Here is a 23,748-nt window from a genome sequence, read left to right on the forward strand (position 1 = left end):
CCACCGGAAAAAAAAAAAGTGGCTTCCTCTTGTATGTTTAATTTTGCCTTTGTAACATATCCGCTATAACTGAAGCAATTCTCTCTTTAAAGGGACTGGTGGTCATCAGTACCTTCTGTGACCACTGCTGTAGTAAATCGCTCTGTGTGTCTCTGTGTCTCTCTCTCTCTGTGTGTGTGTCTGTGTTAATTGTCTGTACTGCAATCAGTAAACCATTAGTTAAAAGTTCTCCTACTTCAGAGAAAAATATATTTGGGTCCCAATTTCCCCCACTCCTCCCCCCACCAAAAAAAAAACCCTTTCTGATTTATTCCAGGAATAAAAGATCAACATACTGTGCTACATTTCAAATTGGGTCTGCCTGTGTCTGGGAGAATCTGCCTGGGGCTGAATCACAAGCATAATTGACTGTTTAAATAGAGTTTCTGATGATTTTATGAGGCTTTAGGCTAACAGACTGACTCGGAACGCTGAGAGACACATTTCCAACCTCAAAGTTAACTAACTACTTTTACTTTCCTTTTTTTTTAAAGTCTTACCACGCATATCAAGCTCCAGAGTTCAAAAGAACAACGCTTTTTTTTTAATTAAGAGAAAGTTTCGACCTGTTGGTGCGGTGGGGATAATTATGGCACGTAACCGTTTGGTTTAATGCGGATGGAAATCTCAACTTGGAGTGCAGAAGTTGTCATTTCTGGCCCACGGTTTGCTGATGATTTAGTGTCAATTGGCCCCTAGTTATTGTGGACTCATTTTAGATGCTCTCAGAATGAATCCCTCTTCTAACCCATTCTATCTTTGGGAACTTGTCTCCATGCTTAAATGGTCCTTATTGATCTGTGCATCAGGTTTTCCTGAGTGGTATACATGTTAATTGACTCATTATATACTGTACAGCTAAGATTGTAACTGTTTATAAATATTAATTCAATATCGCTAAAGGATGTGCCCTTCTCGTGAGAAGAAATTGTAAATGGAGTTCTGTTTTTTATTAAAATATTTGTAAGGTGTGTGGTGTTACCCACACTGAAGTAGTTATTTTAAGAAAAAAAACATCCTATTGGTATAATTCTAGACTGCAAACTAAATTCTGGTGTTTAAAATACATTGTTTCTTTAATATAAACATTAGATTTCTTTAGTTGGGCGCAAAAGGTTCTCATGATTTTATTATACATTGAATAGTATAAATATTTCTCTTAATTTTGTTTCTATCTTGTTGATGTGTATTCCATATTCTATTATCGATGTGTTTATAATTTCAGTTTTAGTTCTAATTGGAGTTGTGAGACCTGAGTACTCATTATATGTCATTAGTGTTGATTTCTGAAGTTTTAAATCCTCCTGGGGAGGGGGAGAGGGGGTAAATGGGTTCGCAGCTCCAAGGTGACGCGCTTGGCAACAGTATGTTGGAATTGAGTCAAACCTCTGTGGTGGTCTTGGTATTTTGGTTCCTGTGCCAGGTGGGACCTCAGTTTTCCAGGGCGTTGCTGATAACAGATCAACCAGCCTGGTTCATTGGAAGGGCTTGGAGAGGCACATGCCTCCCAGAGCAGGGATTCTTCCATTTAGCTCCCGATACTCATTTAGGTATTATAGGTAAGAAGGGTGTGCTCCTCTACGGTGAGAGTGCGTGTGGGTACAATGTGTCTTCTAAGTAAAAAGTTTCATCGAAACCTCTTCAGTCAACTTTGAAATGTTGACTGAAGAGGCTTGATGAGACTTTTTACATAATAAATTACCAGGGTTCATCATCTGTATGTATTATCACGTCTCAAAGACATGATAACACCCTATACCAAATGCAAGGATTATTATCATTATTATATGGTTGAGGTTACTCAATTTGGAACCTCAGAGAACCCAGTTTATTCCATGTGTTTTCATTTTAAAAAAAAACACATGTTTAAACTAAACTTGTCTATACAAGGAAAATATAGGTAATCTGTGCTTCCTTGTTATGTAGGAAAGGAAAGATTTTGCACCTGGGCTTCAATTTACTCTCTGTAGCATTTTAGAGCATTCAGAATTTGGAACCTGATTGAATCCAGTCTTAACTTTGAAACTGGTTTCAATAGAACTTACAGGAAATCAACTTCAAAACTTAAGTTGTGTTTAAGAAGTTGTCAAATTCTGAACACTTTTAAATGCTGTCGAGCAAATAGAGCAAGTCTAGACCCAGGTGGAATTTCTCCCTGTCAGTTTATTATGTAAAAGGTTTCATCAAAACCTCTTCAGACAACTTTGGAATGTTGACTGAAGAGGTTTGATGAGACCTTTTACATAATAATCCTTGCGTTTGATACAGCGCCTGATCACGTCTTCGAGACCTCTCAAAGTGCTTCTTAGAATATACTGTAAAGTGAATTGACTGTGAACTTTGTGGCCGAAATGCAGCAGCCAATTGTGCACAGCAGTGTCCCATAAACAGTCGTGGATTGAGGGACCAAATTATTATTTTTTTTGTGGGATTATTACTCCCAGAAAAGTGATCCACCAATCAACTAACAAACGGATTCCTACTTACTACTAGGTAAACAGAGATTTTACATCGGGTTAAACCTGAAGTAAAGATGTGTTTGTAAATATGGCTTCCTATTGTATTAATGCAATCAGGGATTCTTACAAGTGTAAAGGATACTTTCATTCTCATTATACCACAAGGACTAGTTTTTCCTCTTTTTTATTCTTCTTGAAAATATCCTAGATTGGAGTATTAAGCATTACTTTCACTGGGCAAATAGTGCAGAGGTGCAGTGGATCAATGTATAGAATGCAACTTTGATCTTATCGAAAATGTCAAAACACCAATTGTGAAATAGAGCTCCACTCTTAAGTGCTGACGATAGGATATACCTCACACCTAGAGGCTGGCAGATCACCTGGTGAAAAGATGCTGGAAATCTCAAATTAGCGCAGCAAATGCTGGAAATACACAGTGCATTGATCAGTGTCTGGAAGAAAAAAACCGAGGTTAACATTTAGAGGATTCAGCATTCTATTCAGCTGAAAGGTCATACACTGAATGTGCAGCTATCTGCCTCTTTCAAATGTTGATTGACCTGTAAATTTCCAGTATTTTTCGTATTTTAACCCTGTGACGAAGCATCTATACAGAATGCCCTCATCTCCGCACAATAATAACCCTTAACAATTAACACAGTTCTGTTTATACCAAAACTGATGTAGAATTTCAAAAAACAAAGATGCGCTTATTTGAATTATATTATTGGACGTTCTTCTGATGAATTGTTCACCTTCTTCGAAAGAAAGAATTAGCATTTTTATAGCCTTATCTCGTCAAAACATTTCCAAGTGCTTCACAGTAATTACTGTTAAGTGCAGTGACTGTTTCTGCAGGCATTTTGTGCACAGGAAGACCTGGAGATGAATGACCAATTTATCTGGAAAATTGTTGGTCAGGATACCGAGAGATATTCCCTTCTCTTTTTGAATAGTTTAATGAAATCTTTAATTTCTAATTGAACAGGAGACTCGGTTTAAAGTTCCTCCTGATAATACCCATTATTGCACTCGAATGTCCCATATGAGGTTAAGTCTTGTAGTGTATCTTAACCTCATAGGTACCTGGCTCAGAGACCAGCCTCCTGGCAACTGAGCCAAACTGAAATATTCATTTCAAAGAGACTTTAGCTTCTAAACAGGGATTACTATGTAGAGTTAGGATGTTGCAAATGGCTGTATTTAAACATTTGCTATGGAGATTGTTTATGTTTTCCTATCTGTGATTCAGCAGAACAGTAAATATTTAAAAGTTACATACCAGCTTCACTGGTAAAAGCTGATATGGAGGATGAATGCCTGGCTTCAATTTTATGTTCAATAGCCTCATTAAGACTACTGAATAAAGAACTGAAGCATGTCGCTAATACAAGTACAGCAGTGATGTTTACGGATTCATTTTGAAACGGGAGTATTTGAAGTTCCACTGTGTCAAGATACTACAGCCTCAAACTAATCCGAGGCAAATTATGACTAGCTATAACGGTAAATGGATAGTAGTAAGCTGCAGGCAGTAATTCATTCGAGTGGTTCTGATGTAATAAACCACAAGAGTAAAGATTTCATGGGCATCATTAGAATTCTTACAGCAAAATCCACTCAATGCCAACTCTCTTATTCCTTACGACCTTTGATACAATTTAAAAAAATGTTTTGTTCTTCAGTGATTAACTGTTACACAGGAGACACATTGTAATGAAGAACATATCTAGCGAGCATCTAAAAGTGTACCTTTTGCGAAAGCAGTAATAATAATTATAATCCTTGCATTTGATATAGCGCTTTTCACGTCTTCTCGACGTCTCAAAACGCTTCGCAGAATATAATAATAATAATAATCCTTGCATTTGATATAGCGCTTTTCACGTCGGGAGGACGTCCCAAAGCGCTTCACAGAACACACTGCAAAGTGAATTGACTGTACATTTGTGGGCGAACGCGGCAGCCAATTGCGCACAGCAATGTCCCACAAACAGTTGTGCATTGAAAATGACGATTTATTATTGTTTAGTTTTTTGGAGGGATTATTATTAGGCTCTGTGTGGAGTAAGGAAACTTGCCCAAGGTTTCGCCCTCTGCCTGGAATTGAACTCGCTTGCTAGGCGAGTGCCTCTAACCACTGAGCTACAAGACTCCACTTGATATAATATCAAGTGTTATTTTTTTGCGGGTTGGGATAACAGTCGATCCAGTCTAAAGTATATCCTGTGTGAAGCGTTTTGAGATGCCTCAACGAGGTGATAAGGCATTATATCCATTGTGAGGATTATTATTATCAATATGACAAGTTGTTTTTAGGTGCTGTTACTTTTCATTATAGAATAAAACCCTGTGGAGCTAAGAAAACTTGTGGTAGAAGTGACCTTGCTAAATCACAATATATCTGAACCACTGGGTGAGCTATGGGCTTTGTGCCTTCATTCCAGACTCCGCAAAGTCGATTATAAAAATATTTTAAGAACCTAACCTAAGGTACAGATGTTTTTTCATTAAGGGAAAAATACTTTCTTCTTGTCACATCAGAAGAGCAAAGATTTTACATTTTTGTTAATCTCATCTTCCTGGATTTACAGCCTAAATCCATCGACCAGAAACAGGATGTAATGAGCTTTTTTTACTGGTAATCCAGAGCAGAAATGAGAGTTTCTGGAACTCCACTGCCCCCTCCTCCTACCATCCATAACCTTCAGTTGCTTAGCTGGAACAGCAGTTTAGTGATGCTTATCTGAATTTACATTCTCTCTGGTAGTGTATGTCAAGAGAGGTAGGAGTATTAAATGATATATAAGAATCCTTATAAAGCAATATTTAATGTGCAGTCATATAGTTACTCAATTATGTATTTCAGTTAGTCAGATTTTACTCAAATGGTCTCCTTTCTATGATTCGGTGACTATCTATTCATTGACTATGTGGTGACCAGCTAAACACTTCATTTAGGCAAATTCAGAAAGAATGTATTCCTTCCATGACTTGTTCCATTCCTGCCCTTAAACTCCATACCAGATGAGTGATTCCAAATGATTCCACAGGACAGTGTTTTAGTTTCCTTCATAAATATTCATTGCTTTTCAATCCTTCATTGCTGCTAACCATAGTAGATCCTCCTCTGGTTGGACTAGACCTCACTGTAATAGTACCCAAGGGCTTTAACTGAGCAAGACAGACCATTTTTCTTATTATTCCTATTTGCCTGTACAGCACTCCATCTAGTGACTTTGCAAAGAACTGATTAAGCCCACCAAACCAGGGCTCAGAGATTGAATTGACAGCCAGCCATGGAATCGTAACAAGTCTCCAGCACAGGTCGAGGCCATTTGACCTATCAACTTAAATGGAGTAAAAACTACCTAAAATACTCGCGGCATAAAGGCAGTACTCATGCAGAGTAACAACCTGATGTGAATCTGAAGGATAAGGTACCAAATTGGACTAGGGTTAATAATGTCCTTGTTGTAATTGCATTTTGCACAGTAAATGCTCCTATTGCAGTGTAAATTTGATAGAAAATCACAGGAATGCGCTGCCAAACATTGCCATTGCTTCAATTGGATCCACTGCCTCTGCCAAGTGCCAAACAAGATATTGGTCTGTGGTAGAGGGAGATTGAGTCAGCTCCAATGGAACCTTGAAACAGTGTCTCAGGATTCAGTCAGTGATCTGAATATGAATCTGGGAGATGGTGCTCCAGCAGGTGTGATGTTGGTTCATATAGACTTCACACACCGAGTGTCTGGCTTCATCTGAAACTTGGGAGACCGCTTGGGCATTCATGCTACTCGCTACAGGCCACGTACAAAGAACAATGCAATGCTTATTTTTGTGCATGTGCTGCTCCTTGTTCTAGCAAAAGCTGGAGATTGTGTGCAGCCAGCAGAACTAAGGAATCTGTGCATATACTGTATATTGCATGACATTCTGAGTTTTTGTTAGCATAAAGTGTTATTGGATCCATAAATAATCGGGGGGTTGTTACAATTTTATGATTTGGAATGAATCAATGGTCTGAATGCTTAATTCATTGAATTATAACACATTTTTAAAATAGCTTTTGGCATAGCTCTGAAGAAGAAATAGAAACCCCAGTTGTTTAGATGCTTAAACAGATAAACAGATGCTTTATTTGGAAGTTATTTTTGGTTATCACCTTGCTTCTTGGTTCCCTAAACTGCACGCTATACCATAGTTAAAGAGCGGAAACGTGATTTGCTCTCTAACACCGGTTTGTTTGTGGCTGCTGGAAGATGCACCAGAGTGGCCCTTAGTCTTTGTGACTAGATAATAATAATCCTTGCATTTGATATAGCGCCTTATCACCTCTTCGAAACATCTCAAAGCGCGTCACAGAATACACTGCAAAGTGAATTGACGTATATTTTGTGAGCAAAATGTGGCTGCCAATTGCGCACAGCAGTGTCCCACAAATAGTCATGGATTGAAGTGACCAATTTATTATTTTTTTGATGATCCCTTCCTCTTAGATAACATCCACTGGCCATTTACTACAGGTACTTTTAAAACATTTTTTTTATGGAGAGACAAATGATTCTGATGGGAATAGAAGTCATCTACTTAATAATCTTAATCATCTACTTGTTTTTAAATAGGGCCCTTCACATGGGGTAGTGTCTATATCACAAAAATGTAACTAGACTGAGCAATTATTCAATCTCAACTTAATGCTGGTATGGCACAGAACCCCCCTTTATGGAATAATTTACTGAGTGTTGACTCCAGATCAGATTTCTGTTTACTTAAGGTTGAGACAAACTAGTGAGAACGTAGTAGAAATACCTTATTCATTTCTCCTGCAATGTTTCCTGTTTTCTTACAAGTCTGCTCCCAGGTAGGATGCTAGTAAGATCTCTTTCCATCTGTTGTGTTGTGCAATTGTAGTCATATGAACTGATGCTGAGAGCTTGAACTGATTTAATACTCTATAGCTCACATGTTTGGCGAATGTAACTGTTGGACTATGATAGCATGTTTTATTATCCTTGCATTTGTTATAGCGCTTTTCACGTCTTCTCGACGTCTCAAAGTGCTTCACAGAATAGACTGAAAGTGAATTGACCGTATATTTTGGGCAAAACGCGGCAGCTGATTGCGCACAGCAGCCTCGCACAAACAGCTATGGATTGAAAATGACCAATTTATTATTGCTTTGTTTTGGGGGCATTATTATTTGATGCTTTGAGTAATTCTTTGTCTCACCAGACTTACAAATCAATATGTACTTTTAAAGATGAAGTACGGTCTCCGACCCCACCCCACTCCATTGTCAACAGCTCTATTGCTGAACCTTTGTGGCCTCCGAACCATTGCCTTCATTCATGTTGTTTTGTGTATTGCCAGAACATTTTGTGGTACATATACAGGTTCCCTGGACCTAGAACATTGGGCCATTTTGATTTTAAAGTGTCCAGCAAATCCCAACTGATTTCCGCTCAGCAGTCTTAACATATTAATTGCTTGCCCAATTTAACCGCATTTATTGTGATCAATGATGTGTATCAGTTATGTTTTTTTAAAATGTTCTGTAAATTGGCTCAAAAGGGACAGATTTGACAAATTAATTATATGGACTACAATTAAATGTAATTTATTAATTGTAAAGAGTGCTTTGTAAACACAATTTGTTTCTAAAGGCTTGATTTGCAGTAACAATAGTGACCCTGCAGGCTACTTGTGCCATTTGTAATAACGCATTGTAAGAAAACACTCCATTTGCTATGAAGAGTGTAGGTTAAGTGTCTGCGGCAAAAATAAAATGCTGTTTCAGGTAGAAACAAAAAAGATAATATGTATCTTTTTCATTCAAATAATACGCCTTGAATTAAAGATTCAACATAAAAATACTAATATCAGAGCGCTCTTTGAAACATCAACATTTTGTCTACCTTGTGCAGCAGTGCGTAACTAGATGAAATTGTTTGTGTTGAAATGACCTCGTCTCCCATTTGGTGGTTCATGAAACTACCAACACACAAGGCCTCCCAGTGTTATTTGTGGTAAAACTAACAAAGTGAAACGAATGGGTAAATCTGAACATAGTCTGGAGTCATTGGTGCCTTAATGTGAGTTTTTTTTAAAAATAAATTATGCATAGTTCGCTTTAGTAGTTCAATGCTTTCAGTCTGGGAACAAGATGATTACAATATACCTTGGTGCCATACTTTATTTTCTACATACATTTTGAGATCGATATAAACTATGTATAATTCTAAATTACAAACCTGAAATCTTATTTTAGCCAGCAAACTATCAACTAACATCTATTTTCCTTTGTACCTTTCTGGCTGCGCTTTACATAATGTTAGCATTTATTAGATTGTCAATGCACAACATGTCAGTTTTATCATTTGTCAGTGTTGATTATTTTAATTACAATGCTCCAACAAGCATTAAATTCAGGTAAAACTGAAGGATAAAAATGTAGTGATTTAGATATAAAGTGCAAATAATTAGCCAATTGACTACTGGTCTCTTGAAAATAATTGTGCAGAATTCATGTGCTGATTTAAGTTTCGATTACTCAGAATGACCTGTAGTTACTGTCGGTTAGATAATATTATGAAAGCGTAATTTTGTTAATATCTTGAATAAAGTGTCACTTTGAGGGTGAGGAAATTGCAAAATAAAGTAAATAGGCAGGATGATTTTATTTCACTACTTAATTACATTAAAGCTTAAATTCTCTACCGATATGTATATAAAAAAAGTTTCAGTCCCATTGAAGTCTTTGTTTTGTACTAGAAATGCCAATTGTTCATCTTGTAATCTGGTCTAAAAATATTGCTCTCGTCCGTGTTCATGATATTTTGTCCAGAAACCTCTTTGGAATAGGATCAGGGGAGGGTGGTTCGGGGGGAACTCCTCCATCTATTATCTCCAATTTATTAAGTTCCCCCAGTAATTAATGTTTTAAATCAACTGGTTGATTAAGTGGCACTGATCTGTACTTTTCTAAATGGTTGGGAGAAAACCTTGTCCCAATTAAATTGAAAGGGTTAAAACTGGGAAAAAGTCTGACCTTAATCAACTCACTAGGTGAGAAGGTATCTGAAAAGACACAAAGATTTATATAAAACAAATTCCTCCTCCATTCTCTTCTTTTCTATTGCAGCAAGGTTAGCGTTTGCTATTGTTAGTTATTATTGCTTTGGAACGACAAGACATTGTGTGCTATGGGGTATGTTTAATAATCAAGTAAATCTTTCATTATTTTTCTACCGTACAATGGGTATTGTTGACCTGTGTGAATATTAAAAAAAATTGCATTTGATATAATGCCTTTCATGTTGGGAGGATGAATGGTGCCATGGATCTTTAACATCCACCTGAACAGGCAGATGGGATCTCAGTTTAACATCTCATCTGAAAGATGGCACTTCCTACAACACAGCTATTCCCCAGCACTGCAGTGGAGTGTTAGCCTAGACTATGTCAGTTCAAAGTACCCACATAGGGTGTGAACACACAGTCTTCTGATTCCGAGGTGAGAGTCTTACCAACTCAGCCAGGCCGACTCTCTTGCATCAACATAACTTAAAGCTCTTTGGCGAAAATCTATGGAAAATCAAGAAAGAAAAGGTAGCCAGAAAACTAGGTTTCACTAAAACAGAACTACACGATTTTGAGAAGCAGCAACATATGGTACAAACACATTTTTGTTTATTTGGCAACAGTCAAGTATATCTTCATACAGAACATGATCCTAAGGGTAGTTTCACTGATCTAATTGAAATATCAGAGTTCAAAAAATTCTTGGAAAATGCAGAGGACTAAGAAAAACAAATACTTAGATGAGCGTCCAAAATTCAATTCAATAAAAATGTTCTTGTGGAATAAGCCTAGTCAAGTTAATGTGGCCAGAAATAAAGAAGGTAGCTAAACACAAGTGCTTGAGGGGAGAGGACCAGCAATTATTTAGTGTCTTCCAATTCAGGTCAATATTTATTCTGCTTTTTAAATTCTTATAAATAAGAAGTAATATCAACAGCTTTCCTGAGCTTCTCCAAAAATCTGCTAGGTAACCATGCTGTTTGCAGCACAAAATTAGTAGATCTCGGCCGGGTCAACATTTGGAGCACTTCAAATGTTCCCTGGAACAGCTTATGGAAGGCGAAAGTCATCCGATCTTCTTGGCACTGATTAATGCCTTCAAAATAAATGAATAAAATAATAATTTGGTCGCTCAATGCATGACTGTTTGTGGGACACTGCTGTGTGCAATTGGCTGCCGCGTTTTGCCCACAAAGTATACAGTCAATTCACTTTACAGTTGATTCTGCAAAGTGCTTTGAGACATCTTGAAGACGTGATAAGGCACTATATCAAGTGCAAGGATTATTATTATTTATTATCTAGTACCACAATTCTTACTGGAGACCATGAATGGCATTTGAAGTCAAGATTGGGCTTGACTATGGTGTGCCCCCCACCTCCATTTATGACCAAATAACTTGCGGAGCTTCACTGTCTGGGCTCCTACACTTTAAAGACTATTGGCTTAGGTGATGTACCGGAGGGCAGCTGGCACCACTGGAACTCAACCACAGAAAGAATCGGTGCCTTCAGGAAAAGATGGAGCAAATCCAATAAGTGTCATAAACAAGTTTGCAGTACTGAAGGGCAACGCTGAGAATGAAGTGCTGTTAGTTGTGATGGTAGATTCCAAAGGAATTGGAGTTATCTTCACTAAAACAGAGAGAATTGAGAGAAAACCTGATTGAACTGTTCCAGCATTATGAGGGGTTTTAATAAGTCAAATGAGGATAGCCTATTTCCACTAATCAGTGAGTTGATAACTAGACAGTATGATCTTTAACTTAAGATTGTTACAAAGAAAACCAAAGGGAGATGTTAAGAGAAGGGGGAATACTTAAGGCATGGAATACCATAACAAAAGCTATGGTTGAAGCAGAATTTATAAAAGCTTTTAAAAGGGAAGAAGAAAATTGAAAACAGTTTGGGAGAAAAGGCAGGAGCGCGAGACTAAATGGATAGTTCATTCAGAGGACCGAGACAGGCACAGTGAGCCTAACGCTGTGAAATTCTATGATACGATTCATTAATCTATTCGTGAAAAGTGTGTGCTTGTTTGTTTTGTCCCAGTTAAAATGTGTAGTTTATTTTCTGCACAACAGTCCAATTGAAAACTTGTTTGGAATTGCAATGAGTTCATTTCATGCATTGCATTAAGCAACCCCGTTCAAAAAGTATTAGTGTTCCTTGTTGATGTATTGCAATGCAATGTGTGTGAAGAAATTCTGTCAGGATTTTAAAAAAGTATCTGTCTTGGGCAATAAAATCTGATTTCGTTGTGATTTATTGGCCTGTGGCATGAGGTTTTGAGGGATTCCAATATTATAAATGGCAGATCTAATTAACTTAAATAATTGGCTAAATTGTATTATTTTAGTTCCCTGCCACTGGTCGTTTATCACTGTTCTTTAACCCTTCATCAGAATATATAGAATGACCTCAAACCCTACTTAATTTGTCTTTAATCCCTTGAATGCAATGTTTGATCTATTTGTAAATCTGACAGTAAACGTTCTGACAGTATATCCTAGTTCTTGAAAAGTGTTGACGTGTTGTAACTTTCAGCATTGCCTGTACTCCCACTTTTGTTGTTTCTCAAAATCCAGACTTCTTCCCTGCTGTGAAAAGCAAAGCTTTTGCATGATGTTACCAATATTCCTCTGTGATCTTGCTCCCCCCTACTTCTGTGACCTTCTAACCCCTACCAACCTGCTTGCTCCCTCCGCTCAGCAGGCTACGGCCTGCTTCATGTCCCCCGCCTTGCCCACCCCACCATTGGCGGGCGGGCAGGCCTTCAGCCACTCTGCCTCCACCTTCTGGAACTCCATCCTGCAGTTCCTCCACCTCACCCCCTCGCTTGGTCCTTCAAGACCTGCCTCAAGACCCTCTTCTTCGACTATGCCTTCAATCACCCTCCTTCTCCCGCTGCCCTCCACCCTTCCCAATCGTGACCCCCAGTTCGGGTCTGAAACACTGATTGTCCAGCGCCTTAGGACGTCCTCCCGACATGAACGGTGCTATACACATGTCATTTTGTTGTTGTTCCATCAAAGAGATGAAACCCATATTAAAACATGGATTCATTAAAATTCTAATCTGATTAGCTGGGGTAGTCAGTGGACACAAATCCACAGTCAGAGCCAACATCTGCAAAACAAGTAATGGGAGATCAAACACAGCTCTCTGTGAGTTCTTTGACATATCATTGCAGAAGCAGCTTGGTGTGGTTGAAAGTAAAAATGCACCTCTGTGCACTAAATGGACACCTGAAAATGTTGCACAAAAGCCATTTTTTAATATGTAGAATTATAGGGTTGAGTAAAGTTAATAATGACCATTTAAGAAGGTTATGTCACCATGTAATTATTGTGGATCTGTATTAGTAAATACATTTGTGAAACAGCTTTGTAGCGCCAGCAGGTAACCTCAAGTAAACATGTGCATTTTCTGCCAGGCCCAGGTCATCTTTCAGGTATGAAGTTAAACTGAAGACCTGTCTGTCTGGTCAGCTAGACGTTAAAGATCCCATGGCCCTGTTTAAACAGAGTAAAAGGTTTCTCCCAGTGTTCTGAACATCACCCTTCCCTAGATAAAATATTGGTCATTCACTTCATGGTTGTTAGTGTGAAATTGCTGTTTGCAAAATGATTACCCATTCGCCTACTAATACATAGTCTACAGCATCTTGCGTTTATATAGCACCCTTCACTCAGGATAGCATCTCGGAGCTCTCGAAGACACTACACTTTAGTGAAAAACCCTGTGAAGCGCTTTGAGACATTTTGACGAAAGGCTCTATATCAACTGAGGGATTATTTTATCTATCTCATTGGTAACCAAACAAAGTCTAGGAGGCAGTCACAACTTAGTTAGTTCGACAGACAGACAGACAGACAACTAAACGCTTAGACCCAAGAGGCAGGCAAGCCGCCTTCCAAATCACATCTTAGTTATGTGCTCCATAACAAGTGACTCTATGAAGTTGGAAGCATACAAAACCTCTATGAAACTCGTATATTGGAGAACATCGCAAACTGAGTCTCTTGAAGGGCAGTAGAGGTTGGATCGCAGCATAAATAAGATGCAGGAGGCTGGGCACCTTGGATGAAAGCTAGTGTCGAATGATGCACATCATAAGAAAAGCGGACATAAATTGCATTTGTCCAGAAAGATAAAATCATTCATGGGAAAGTACAACATTGAAAGGTGCACTACAGTCCTACTCATTGATGAAGGCCAGCTATGTCTGGCAAAATGCCTCATCACTGGTCCTGTCTTGGATACCAAAGTTGGACAATGACTTGTGCCAAAAAGTACTTTGGGCCATCCCACTGCATCATGTAACCTGAAAGCAAAATTTCTAACAGACTGAATTCCTTGCTAAGTTTTACAACTGTGTGGGAGTGGGATTTGTCAATAAAGTGAGAGCTGGAAATGGGGTTAAGATATGTAGTTGAAATAACTGGCTGCTTCCAGAGATACTGACTAACCTAACTTATGTTGAATCTCCTGACCAGTCCTTGATCCTAGCTACATCTTTCGTCTCTGAGATCTCATGATAAAGCTGTCAATTTAAATGCAGCTGCCATTATCTTTAACTTTAAAGTGCTGCACATTTATAACAGACTCTGTAACTTTTTTTTACAAAAATTTGAGCCCGTAAACTTTTAATGATTTTGCATTAAATAATGTCTTTGAAGTTTTTAAAAAATATATATTTTTATAGGAAGGGGAGTTTGGCTAACCTTTCCTTGAATGTTCCTTCTCACCCCAGCACTTGGTCTGACTCTACGGATAGCTGGAACTAAGATCCCAGATCCACATCCTGCCTCCAGGCTATCATGACGCTACTCCATGTGAAGGGCACTATATAAATGCAAGTTGGTGTTGTTGTTGCCATCATTGCCATTTGAATTAGACTCCAGGAGGCACTGGGTTTTCCTAGGGATAATTTCCCTTTCCTTTCACATCTTTGCCATCTTCCCAGATGAGGCCTACCCCAATATCACCCTGACCTGATGAGTATCATGGGAGTGTTTAACCTCTGAAAAGTGTCTAATCTCTGTCTGCCATTTCCCTCGTTTGCCTTCCTTTGTGTGATCTGCATTCTATACCTCCCCGGAGCATCATCCCTTGACAGCATGGAGGATTGAACCTCCAGTCTTGCTGCTTCATGTTGTAGATTGAATGAGCCATTTTTTCTTATTTCTTGTGAACCCAAAAGGGTTCACTTTCATCCTATGTAATTATCCATATCTTGCTTTCCAATCAAACATCTGTCTGGGTATTATTTCTGAATTGTACCTTTTATCGTATAATTTCTTTCCAGCATCTGGAACTCTTCACAGTAAGTAGTCTCCTTGTAGCAAAGTTTTCCGTTGTACTTCAGGCAATTTGCAGCGTGAGTTTATCACGTAGAGCACTTGCATTCCTAAACTCAAATTAAGAAATAATATGTGGTACGATATCACAATAATCATTGTCCCATTTAACATTTTTATTTTTAATCTTATGAATGGGAGCTGCGTGTAACATGAGTGAGTTGAGTGAGTATCTCCCAAATGAAAGATCGTAATCCTGAAACACAAGGCTGGAGATACATCAGTCCAGGCCAGAGGTATGGGAGTGAGGGAATCTTGCGCACAAGGTATATGATTGTCTGGTGAGCTGTTCGTGTAGCAATCTTTATCTGGGTATGAGAAAACAAAACTCAAGCATAGTTTTCAGCAACTGAGGAATAAAAACTATTTAAAGAAGATGATGATCATTTAGATTAAGCAGCATTTTTCAAATGATCATTTAGATTAAGCAGCATTTTTCAAATGATCATTAAACGATGGGATTGTTTCTCGTAGGAACAGGCCAATACTTGCTAAATATGCAGAGAACAAAAATAATGCAAACCACTTCTCCAGGTGGTGGGAAAATAGGCCAATGGAAACAGGATAAGGAAAGGCAGCTGATATCCCACTGAGGAAACCACAAAGCAGCCTTGAATTATTGCTCTGTGTGTGCAGTGAGGCAGCTGATCTGAAGAAGAAAAGACCATTCTCTGCTGAATTGATGCGGAGAGAGTTTTTTTTAAAAAAAAGCTTCTAACACTGCTGTACCATTTCCTGTTACTACTGGTAGAGATTGCTCTTGCTATATGTAAATTAGGCAGCTGCCTCGGGCGACAGATTGTACTCTTAGACTATCTTTAGTTAGCGGAGAGGTCGGAGGAGGTGGGTGGGGGAGAGTGAAATCACCCTGGGCTGACTTGGGATTGGGTCAGGTCGCCGTCGATCAGACTTTAGCAAGTATCTGGATAAATGGCGGTTAATGAAAGTTGTCAGAGGTGCACAAGTGGTTCAGGCGACTGGTATTGACACCATGACCATGCTTTATGAGGAGGTGGCCAGAGCTGGCAGAAGCTTTTCATGTGGAGGTGGGGGAAGGGGAACGGATGACATATAACATGCTTCTAGGAAGTGGAGAGGTCGTAGGAGGGAGGTGGTACACTGAAGTTTTGCCTAGGGCGGCAGATTGTCTTGAGCAGAATCTCTTTCAAAGTTTGCCTTGCTTTATGCAGGAAAGGGGAGTGGGGGGAGAGAATGGGTGGGTGGTGTGGGGTGGGTGGGGCAAAAGGATATTCATTATCTAATTACCACACAGCTTGTCAGAACTATCAAACAAGTGACATATTTTAACATTCTGGAGTCGATGATGTGGCCTCACTGAATTAAACTGCTCCTCCATTGCGATCTGCAATTACATTGGGAGGGTAAGCATTGCATTTCAACATACTGTATAATGTATTAACTAAAATACTAGTTTGTGACAAGTGACCTATAATAAATTTCTCTACAATTGAGGGTGAATCGGCAACTCACCAGTAACCAAGTTAAATTAGAAAGAAAGATTAACAATCGTTGCATTTTATATAAAGCCTTATCACGTCATCGAAATGCCTCAAAATGCTTCGCAGGATTTACTGTAAGCTGTAGTGACTGTATAGTTGTAGGCGAATGCCCCTTTGCGCACAGCATTGTCCCACAAACAGCAAAGATGTGAATGATCAGATTATCTGGAGGAGACCAGGAAAACCCCCTACCCTCTCTTTTTGTTGGTGTCATAGGATCGTTAATATCCATCTGAACAAGGAGATAAGACCTCTATTTAACATCTCAAACAAAAAGTGACATTGAAATATGATGCATTGATCTTCCCATTGCAAACTTCTGGCTGTAAAAAGCTATTACTGCACTAATGCCACTTCTTGTTACTACATGGGTTTTATTCTCTCCTTCCATCTGATGCCAACATTCCTATTTGCACAGTGTGCTTTAACAGCAATGGAAGTCTGCTCCCGTTTCTTTTATCAAGATCCAGCGCTCAGCACCATACAACTGTATTGACAGAATTCCATCTCCTTTCCAAAACAATTTCTGCTTACCAAGAATTTATTTTTTAGCACAACCCATAAAACCAAGATGGTTGTTTGACTTGTACTCGTTGCACCAGTTCTAATATCCATTCAGAAAAAGGCAAATAAAACTTTGGCAAAGTGATGGCCCTTGACTCGTTGCTAGTCTTTCACTGATTGTGTTAATCGGTGACTACAACAACAACAACAACAACAACAAGATTCCATTTATAGAGCGCCTTTCACGTCAGGAGGACGTCCCAAGGCGCTGCACAGTTGGGTCATGACCCGAGCAGGGGGGAAATGGTCAGGGTGAGGGGAGGGAAGGGAGGGAGAGAGGAGGGGGGAAATGGTCAGGGTGAGGGGAGGGAAGGGAGGGAGCGAGGAGGAGGAAGAGAGTCGAGAGGGGAGCTGAAGGCTCGGTCAAAGAGAAAGGTTTTGAGACCGGCCTTGAAGGAGGAAAGGGAGGAAGCAAGGCGAAGGCACTGGGGGATGGAGTTCCAGAGCCTCGGGGCTGAGAGGCTGAAGGCCCGACCACCGATAGTAGGGCGGTTGGGGCGGGGGACGTGGAGCAGACCGGAGCCAGAGGAACGGAGGGTACGGGCAGGTAGGTAGGGGATAGTAGGTTGGAGAGGTAGGAGGGAGCAAGGCCGTGAATGGCCTTGTAGGTGAGGATGAGGATCTTGAAATCAATCCTCTGGGGGATGGGGAGCCAGTGGAGGCGAGCGAGGGTAGGAGTGATGTGGTCCCGAAGCCTGGTGCGGGACAGTACACGAGCTGCAGAGTTCTGAATGACCTGCAGCTTGTGGAGGGAGGTGGCGGGAAGGCCGGCGAGGAGAGAGTTCCCATAGTCCAGCCTTGAGGTGACAAAGGCGTGAACCAGGGTTTCAGCAGCGTGAGGGGTGAGGTAGTGCCGTAATCTGGCGATATTCCGGAGGTGATGGAAGGCGGTGCCAGTTGTGGTGCGGATGTGAGGGAGAAAGGACAGCTCAGGGTCGAACAAAACGCCGAGGTTCCTGACTGGCTTTGAGAGGTGGAGAGTGCAGCCTTGGATGCTGATGGTGTCAGCGCCTGAGGTGCGGAGGCGCTGACGTGAGCCAATCAGGAGGGCCTCGGTTTTTCGCACGTTGAGCTGAAGAAAGTTGTCTCTCGTCCAGGACTCGATGTCGGACAGGCAGGCTGTCAGGACATCGGTGGTCGTGGAGTTGAGAGTAGAGGAGGAAAGGTAGAGTTGGGTGTCATCCGCATACATGTGGAAGTTAACCCCATGTTTGCGGATGATGTCACCGAGGGGGAGCATATAGAGGGTGAAGAGGAGGGGACCGAGGACAGAGCCCTGAGGGACACCACATGAGACAGTACGGGGGGTGGAGGAGAAGCCATTCGTTGAGACGAAGTGAAGACGGTGGGAAAGGTAAGAGCTAAACCATTCAAGGACAGTGCCTTGAAGGTTGAGGTGGGAGGACAAGCGGTGGAGTAGGATAGCGTGGTCGACCGTATCGAATGCTGCCGATAGGTCGAGGAGGACGAGGAGACAGAGGGAGCCCTGGTCACAGATAGTCAGGATATCATTGGTGACCTTGACCAGGGCAGTTTCTGTGCTATGAGCAGCACGGAAACCTGACTGAAGGGGTTCAAAAAGAGAATGGGTGGAGAGGAAAGAGCGCAGTTGGGAGGCGACAACTCTTTCCAAGACCTTGGAGAGAAAGGGGAGGTTGGAGATGGGCCGGTAGCTTGATAGCTGCGACGCATCAAGGGAGGGTTTTTTCAGGGTGGGCGTGATGATGGCAGTTTTTAATGGAATGGGGACAGAGCCAGAGGAGAGGGACAGGTTTATGATGTCAGTGATGTGTGGGGCAAGAAAATGGAGCTGGGAGATAAGGAGTGGAGTGGGGATGGGGTCAAGGGAGCAGGTGGTTGGTTTTAGGGATAGGATGAGTTCAGTGACAGAGGGTGGGGAAACGGGTACGAAGGTGTGTAGGGGAGGATGGGTAGGAGTCGGAGTGTGGGAGGGAAGGGGTGGGTGGTGGGTGGAAGTTGGAGGGGAAGTGACCGCGGAGCGGATTCCCTTGATCTTGGATTCAAGGAAATCCAGCATCTCCTCGCAGTGAAGGTTGGAGGAGATGACCTGCGCGGGGTGGCGGGGGGGACGGAGGAGTCGGGATGTGGTGGAAAACAGTAGCCTGGGGTTGTTCTTCGCCTCCAGGATTATCCTGGAGTAGAAGGACGACTTGGCCGAGGCTAGAGTGGAGCGGTAAATTTTGAGGAGGTCCAGCCAGATTTGTCGGTGGACCGTTAGGCCAGATTTGACACAGGTGCGTTCAGCAGCCCGCACCTGGCATTTCAGTGAGCGGAGGTGGGTGGTGTACCAGGGGGAGGAGCGGGAGTAGGAGACAGTGCGGGAAGTGATGGGGGCAAGAGTATCGAGTGTGGAGGAGAGGATATTGTGGAGGAGGGAGAGAGGAGAAGAGGGGTCGGTGAGGGTTGAAGGCCAGAGGGAGAGGAGTTCAGAGGACTCCAAGGCATCGGTTAGGGATTGTGGGGGTAACTTCTTCCAAGGGCGGTAGAAGATGGTGGTGGGTCTGGTGGAGGTGGGGAGGGGGTGGAGGTGGTGAAGGAGATGAAGTAGTGGTCAGAGATGGCCTTGTCGGTAATAGTGACATCCGAGACACTGAGGCCCCGGGTGATCACCAAATCGAGTGGGTGGCCGTGACTGTGAGTGGGGGAGTTTATGTGTAGGGAAAGGTTGAGTGAGGAGAGCAGGGAAGAGAAGTCTGTGGAGATGGAGCAGGAGGGGGTGAAGTGTAGGTTAAAGTCGCCCAGGATGATGAGGCGATCAGAGGAGAGGCAAAGAGATGTGAGGAGTGTTGAAATGTCAGAGATGAAGGTGGGAGAGGTTTTAGGGGGCCGGTAGAGGAGGAGGATTTTAAGGGAGAGGAATGAGGGGTGGGAGAGGGTGAGGTGCTCGAAGGAGGGGAAAGAGCCAGAGGAGTAGGGGGATAGGGCAAGTGGTGTCCTTGAGATAAGGGCAACACCACCGCCACGGCGGTTGGGGCGGGGGATGTGGTGGGAGGTGTAGCCGGGTGGCGTGGCCTCCGTGAGGGGGAAGGTGTCGCCTGGGGTGAGCCACGTTTCTGTCAAGGCCATGATATCAACGTTCTCATCAAGGATGAGATCGTTGATGACCAGGGCCTTGTTGCAGAGGGAGCGGACATTTTGCAGTCCGATGTGGAGGGAGCGGTTGACAGAAGGGTGTGTGGGAGGGGAGGGGGGTCCAGGTTGTGAGGCAGGGGTGGGGGAGATGGGGATGAGGGAGGAGAGGTTGACTCCCCGGGTCTGTGTCCGGGGTGGCTGGCGAGTGTGGTGGGGAATGGGGCAGTCGGTGTGGCTGCTGCTGGACAGCCAACGCCGAGTGCCGCGGTGAGCCCGGCGGAGGATTCCCAGACTGGAACAGAGGGAGGTTGTGGGAGGGTCAAGTGGGGATAGAAGACGAGAGGGACGGAGAGAGAGGAGGAGAGAGAGGAGGAGAGAGCGGGAGAGATGGAGAGGGGGGAGGGTTTGGGGGGAGAAAGGAGGGGGGAGGGAGGGAGGGGGTGAGGGGGCTCGGGTCAAAGCGGCAGCCATAGTGCGCACGCGGGGACCGGGAGCGAGCGGTCAGGTGGATGGCATTATCCCGCAGATTGGGGCATCGAACCCAACAGGACCATAGTGGGCTCTGATGTGAGCCCTGGGGGGGGGGGGGGCGCAGAGGGTTTTTTTTTTTGTTTTTTTTTTGTGCGCGCGCACTCACCTGAAAACTAATCTATGACGTCGCAGTTCCCCGCTCCGTCCCCCCCCCTGCACTCGCCCCGCCGTCGAGTTTAAGTACCTGGGTCAGCAGGCCCAAGCTCCTCCCCGCGCTGTCCTGCTGCCGCTCCCCGACTGGCTGCACTCGCTCCGGCGTCGAGTTTAAGTACCTGGGTCAGTAGGCCCAGGCTCCTCCCCGCGCTGTCCTGCTGCCGCTCCCCGACTGGCTGCACTCGCTCCGGCGTCGAGTTTAAGTACCTGGGTCAGTAGGCCCAGGCTCCTCCCCGCGCTGTCCTGCTGCCGCTCCCCGACTGGCTGCACTCGCTCCGGCGTCGAGTTTAAGTACCTGGGTCAGTAGGCCCAGGCTCCTCCCCGCGCTGTCCTGCTGCCGCTCCCCGACTGGCTGCACTCGCTCCGGCGTCGAGTTTAAGTACCTGGGTCAGTAGGCCCAGGCTCCTCCCCGCGCTGTCCTGCTGCCGCTCCCCGACTGGCTGCACTCGCTCCGGCGTCGAGTTTAAGTACCTGGGTCAGTAGGCCCAGGCTCCTCCCCGCGCTGTCCTGCTGCCGCTCCCCGACTGGCTGCACTCGCTCCGGCGTCGAGTTTAAGTACCTGGGTCAGTAGGCCCAGGCTCCTCCCCGCGCTGTCCTGCTGCCGCTCCCCGACTAGGAGACAACCTTTCGAAATGTTTCTTCCAGATGAAGAGACCCGGCCTCTGATTAGTGAGTCTCTGCCGAAAAGAGGTCCCACCAGTTCGTGGACGGTGGAGAGGTTTAAGAACAATAACCAACATTCCTAAAGTTACTTGTCCCTTTAAGAAATACATAGAAATAAAAGCATTGGCACTGAACCATTACAATTTGAACAGAAGCCTTGCTATGTTGAATAGAAATTTTACCATTTCACTAAATTCTACTTCCAAATGTTTTTCCATTGTATAGATTATATTGAAGTTGATCCATTTCTCAAGGACATATATGTACATACGTGTATGTACAACACAGCATGGCTTTGGGTAGTGAGCAAAGTCATTTTATTGCACATTGGGTTGATGGCATTTGTACACTGCTGGGATAACTGATGCTGTCAGTCATGCTATTCACAGCACTGACAACATGAAGTGAATGGATTTCTTAAAGTAAGATGCTCTTGTTTCAGGAGATATGACTGTGTTAGTGGAGCATTAGATTAATTGTTGCAGTAAGTGGCTGTTTATAATATGCAAGGTGAATTGATGCATCAATAAGTTTATTGGTTATAGGCTTGCTCTATATAAAAAAGACACATATTTTAAGTGTGCATGGTAAGTGTCTTATCCTTTCGAATACGGTAGATAATAAAAATAATAATCCTTGCATTTGATATGGCGCCTGACATAGGAATGTAGGAATTGCTAGACGAAAAAAGACCAAAGCCCATGTAGTCCTCCTTCTACCATCCTGATAGTAGCATGCAACAATAATGGAGGCGTTGATATATATTTGGTGGGAATTACTTTTCTCCCAGACAAGGAGTGAGGGTGAGGGAGGGTGAATGAGTCTATCTCAAGTGCACTTGATTTAAGTCATTTCAAACTCTACACACAGTTGTTCAGTGTAAAATGATTATGTTATCAAAATTACATTAGGATTTGTTTGTTTACTGATGTTAATTACCTGCTACATTCTAATCCGATATTTTTGTTATAGTTCTTATTAGGATTTGCGGCAGAGAGTTTCTAAAACAGTACAAGTTATGGAAATAAGACTTTACTCACATTTGGGAGTATACTATCCAGTAATGACCGCAAATCGTGTGAGGTTTCATGTTGAGGCACATTATACAGTCAGCAAACATTGGGTACAGTCTAAAGACATTTGTGGTATGGTAAAGTTTGCTACTAATTGTCACAGCAGAACCCCATAGTGATCAAACATGTATAATTTCTTAGTTTTCTAATCCTGCGAAGAGTGGAAAATATAATTTTAAAAATATAGCTATCATTTAGATTTATTGCATTATTTTCCTCTCTCTATAGGATCGCTTGAAGCAGATGGACTACTGTCACTGAGTTGCAGCTTCTATGTGGCTTATAGTACATCTGTGACGTGATTCCCCATCGACTGTGGTTTGACATTTTCATCCTTAATGCTCCGGCTTGCAACAAGTGGTCAACAAAATCGGTTGAAGATGTAGTTTTCGATTACACAACTGCTGTGTACTATCACTTTACCACTCCGAACCAGATGATGAGGTAAAATGCATTCAGGGACTGATCACACAAGCAACAGATTTGCTTCATCCATCTTTGATACTAGAGCCTCCTTAAAGAAGCCTCCTTTGTTATTTTACGAGGCTGACCAGCAACCAATGAACCTACTTGCAACACTGGAGGTGAAAGGGGAACGTCAGTTTAGATGGAGTGGACACATTTTTGCTTGGAGGGCAAAACTGGGCACCCTCTTCCTGGGTGTAATAATCCTGTCCTTAGTAATGGCGTCTTACATCTTGACTAGAGACCAACAGAAATTGCTGCTGACTCCATCCCCATTCCAGCACAGCATAGTAATGAATAGCCAAGGATTTCCAGGCTTAGTCTCTGCAGACATTAAGAGTGAAACCAATCGACTTGCCTCATTATTTAATCATTTAGAAAGAACTGCTTATTCCAAATCTGAACTTCTCATTGAAACAAAAGATTCCAAACTCAAGCTTATGCCAAGAAGACTGCCAAAGACCGATGATCTTATTAAACAAGAGGCACATGTGAGTTGGAATATTTGATGTAATTTGTCTGTAATGATTTCCGTGTGGTTATAAATAAGCATATACTATTTCTACAGTTTTGTTTTCCTATTTTATAAATAATTGTTTGTATTTAAATGGCATCTTCATGTAATTTAAAAATCTTGCTTTTCAGGCCTTTAATCTCGACAAATATCATGCACAGTGTCTGGACAGTTCTACCTCATCTAGTTACTATTTTTATGGTCATTTTATTGGGCAAAATA

The 23,748-nt window shown here is 42.4% G+C and overlaps 1 protein-coding gene across 2 annotated transcripts in view; it reads left to right on the forward strand.

The window, feature by feature from the left end:
• The window catches only part of chst15 (carbohydrate sulfotransferase 15), a 39,581-nt gene that overhangs the window by 1,349 nt on the left and 14,484 nt on the right, over positions 1-23,748 (forward strand). For both annotated transcript variants that reach the window (XM_042336595.1, NM_001292226.1), the window contains 1 exon segment: positions 22,776-23,503. In XM_042336595.1, coding sequence (XP_042192529.1) covers positions 22,997-23,503 — 507 coding nt within the window. In that variant the 5' untranslated portion in view covers positions 22,776-22,996.

Source organism: Callorhinchus milii, unplaced genomic scaffold, assembly GCF_018977255.1.
Source record: "Callorhinchus milii isolate IMCB2004 unplaced genomic scaffold, IMCB_Cmil_1.0 Scaffold7, whole genome shotgun sequence".
Taxonomy (NCBI): domain Eukaryota; kingdom Metazoa; phylum Chordata; class Chondrichthyes; order Chimaeriformes; family Callorhinchidae; genus Callorhinchus; species Callorhinchus milii.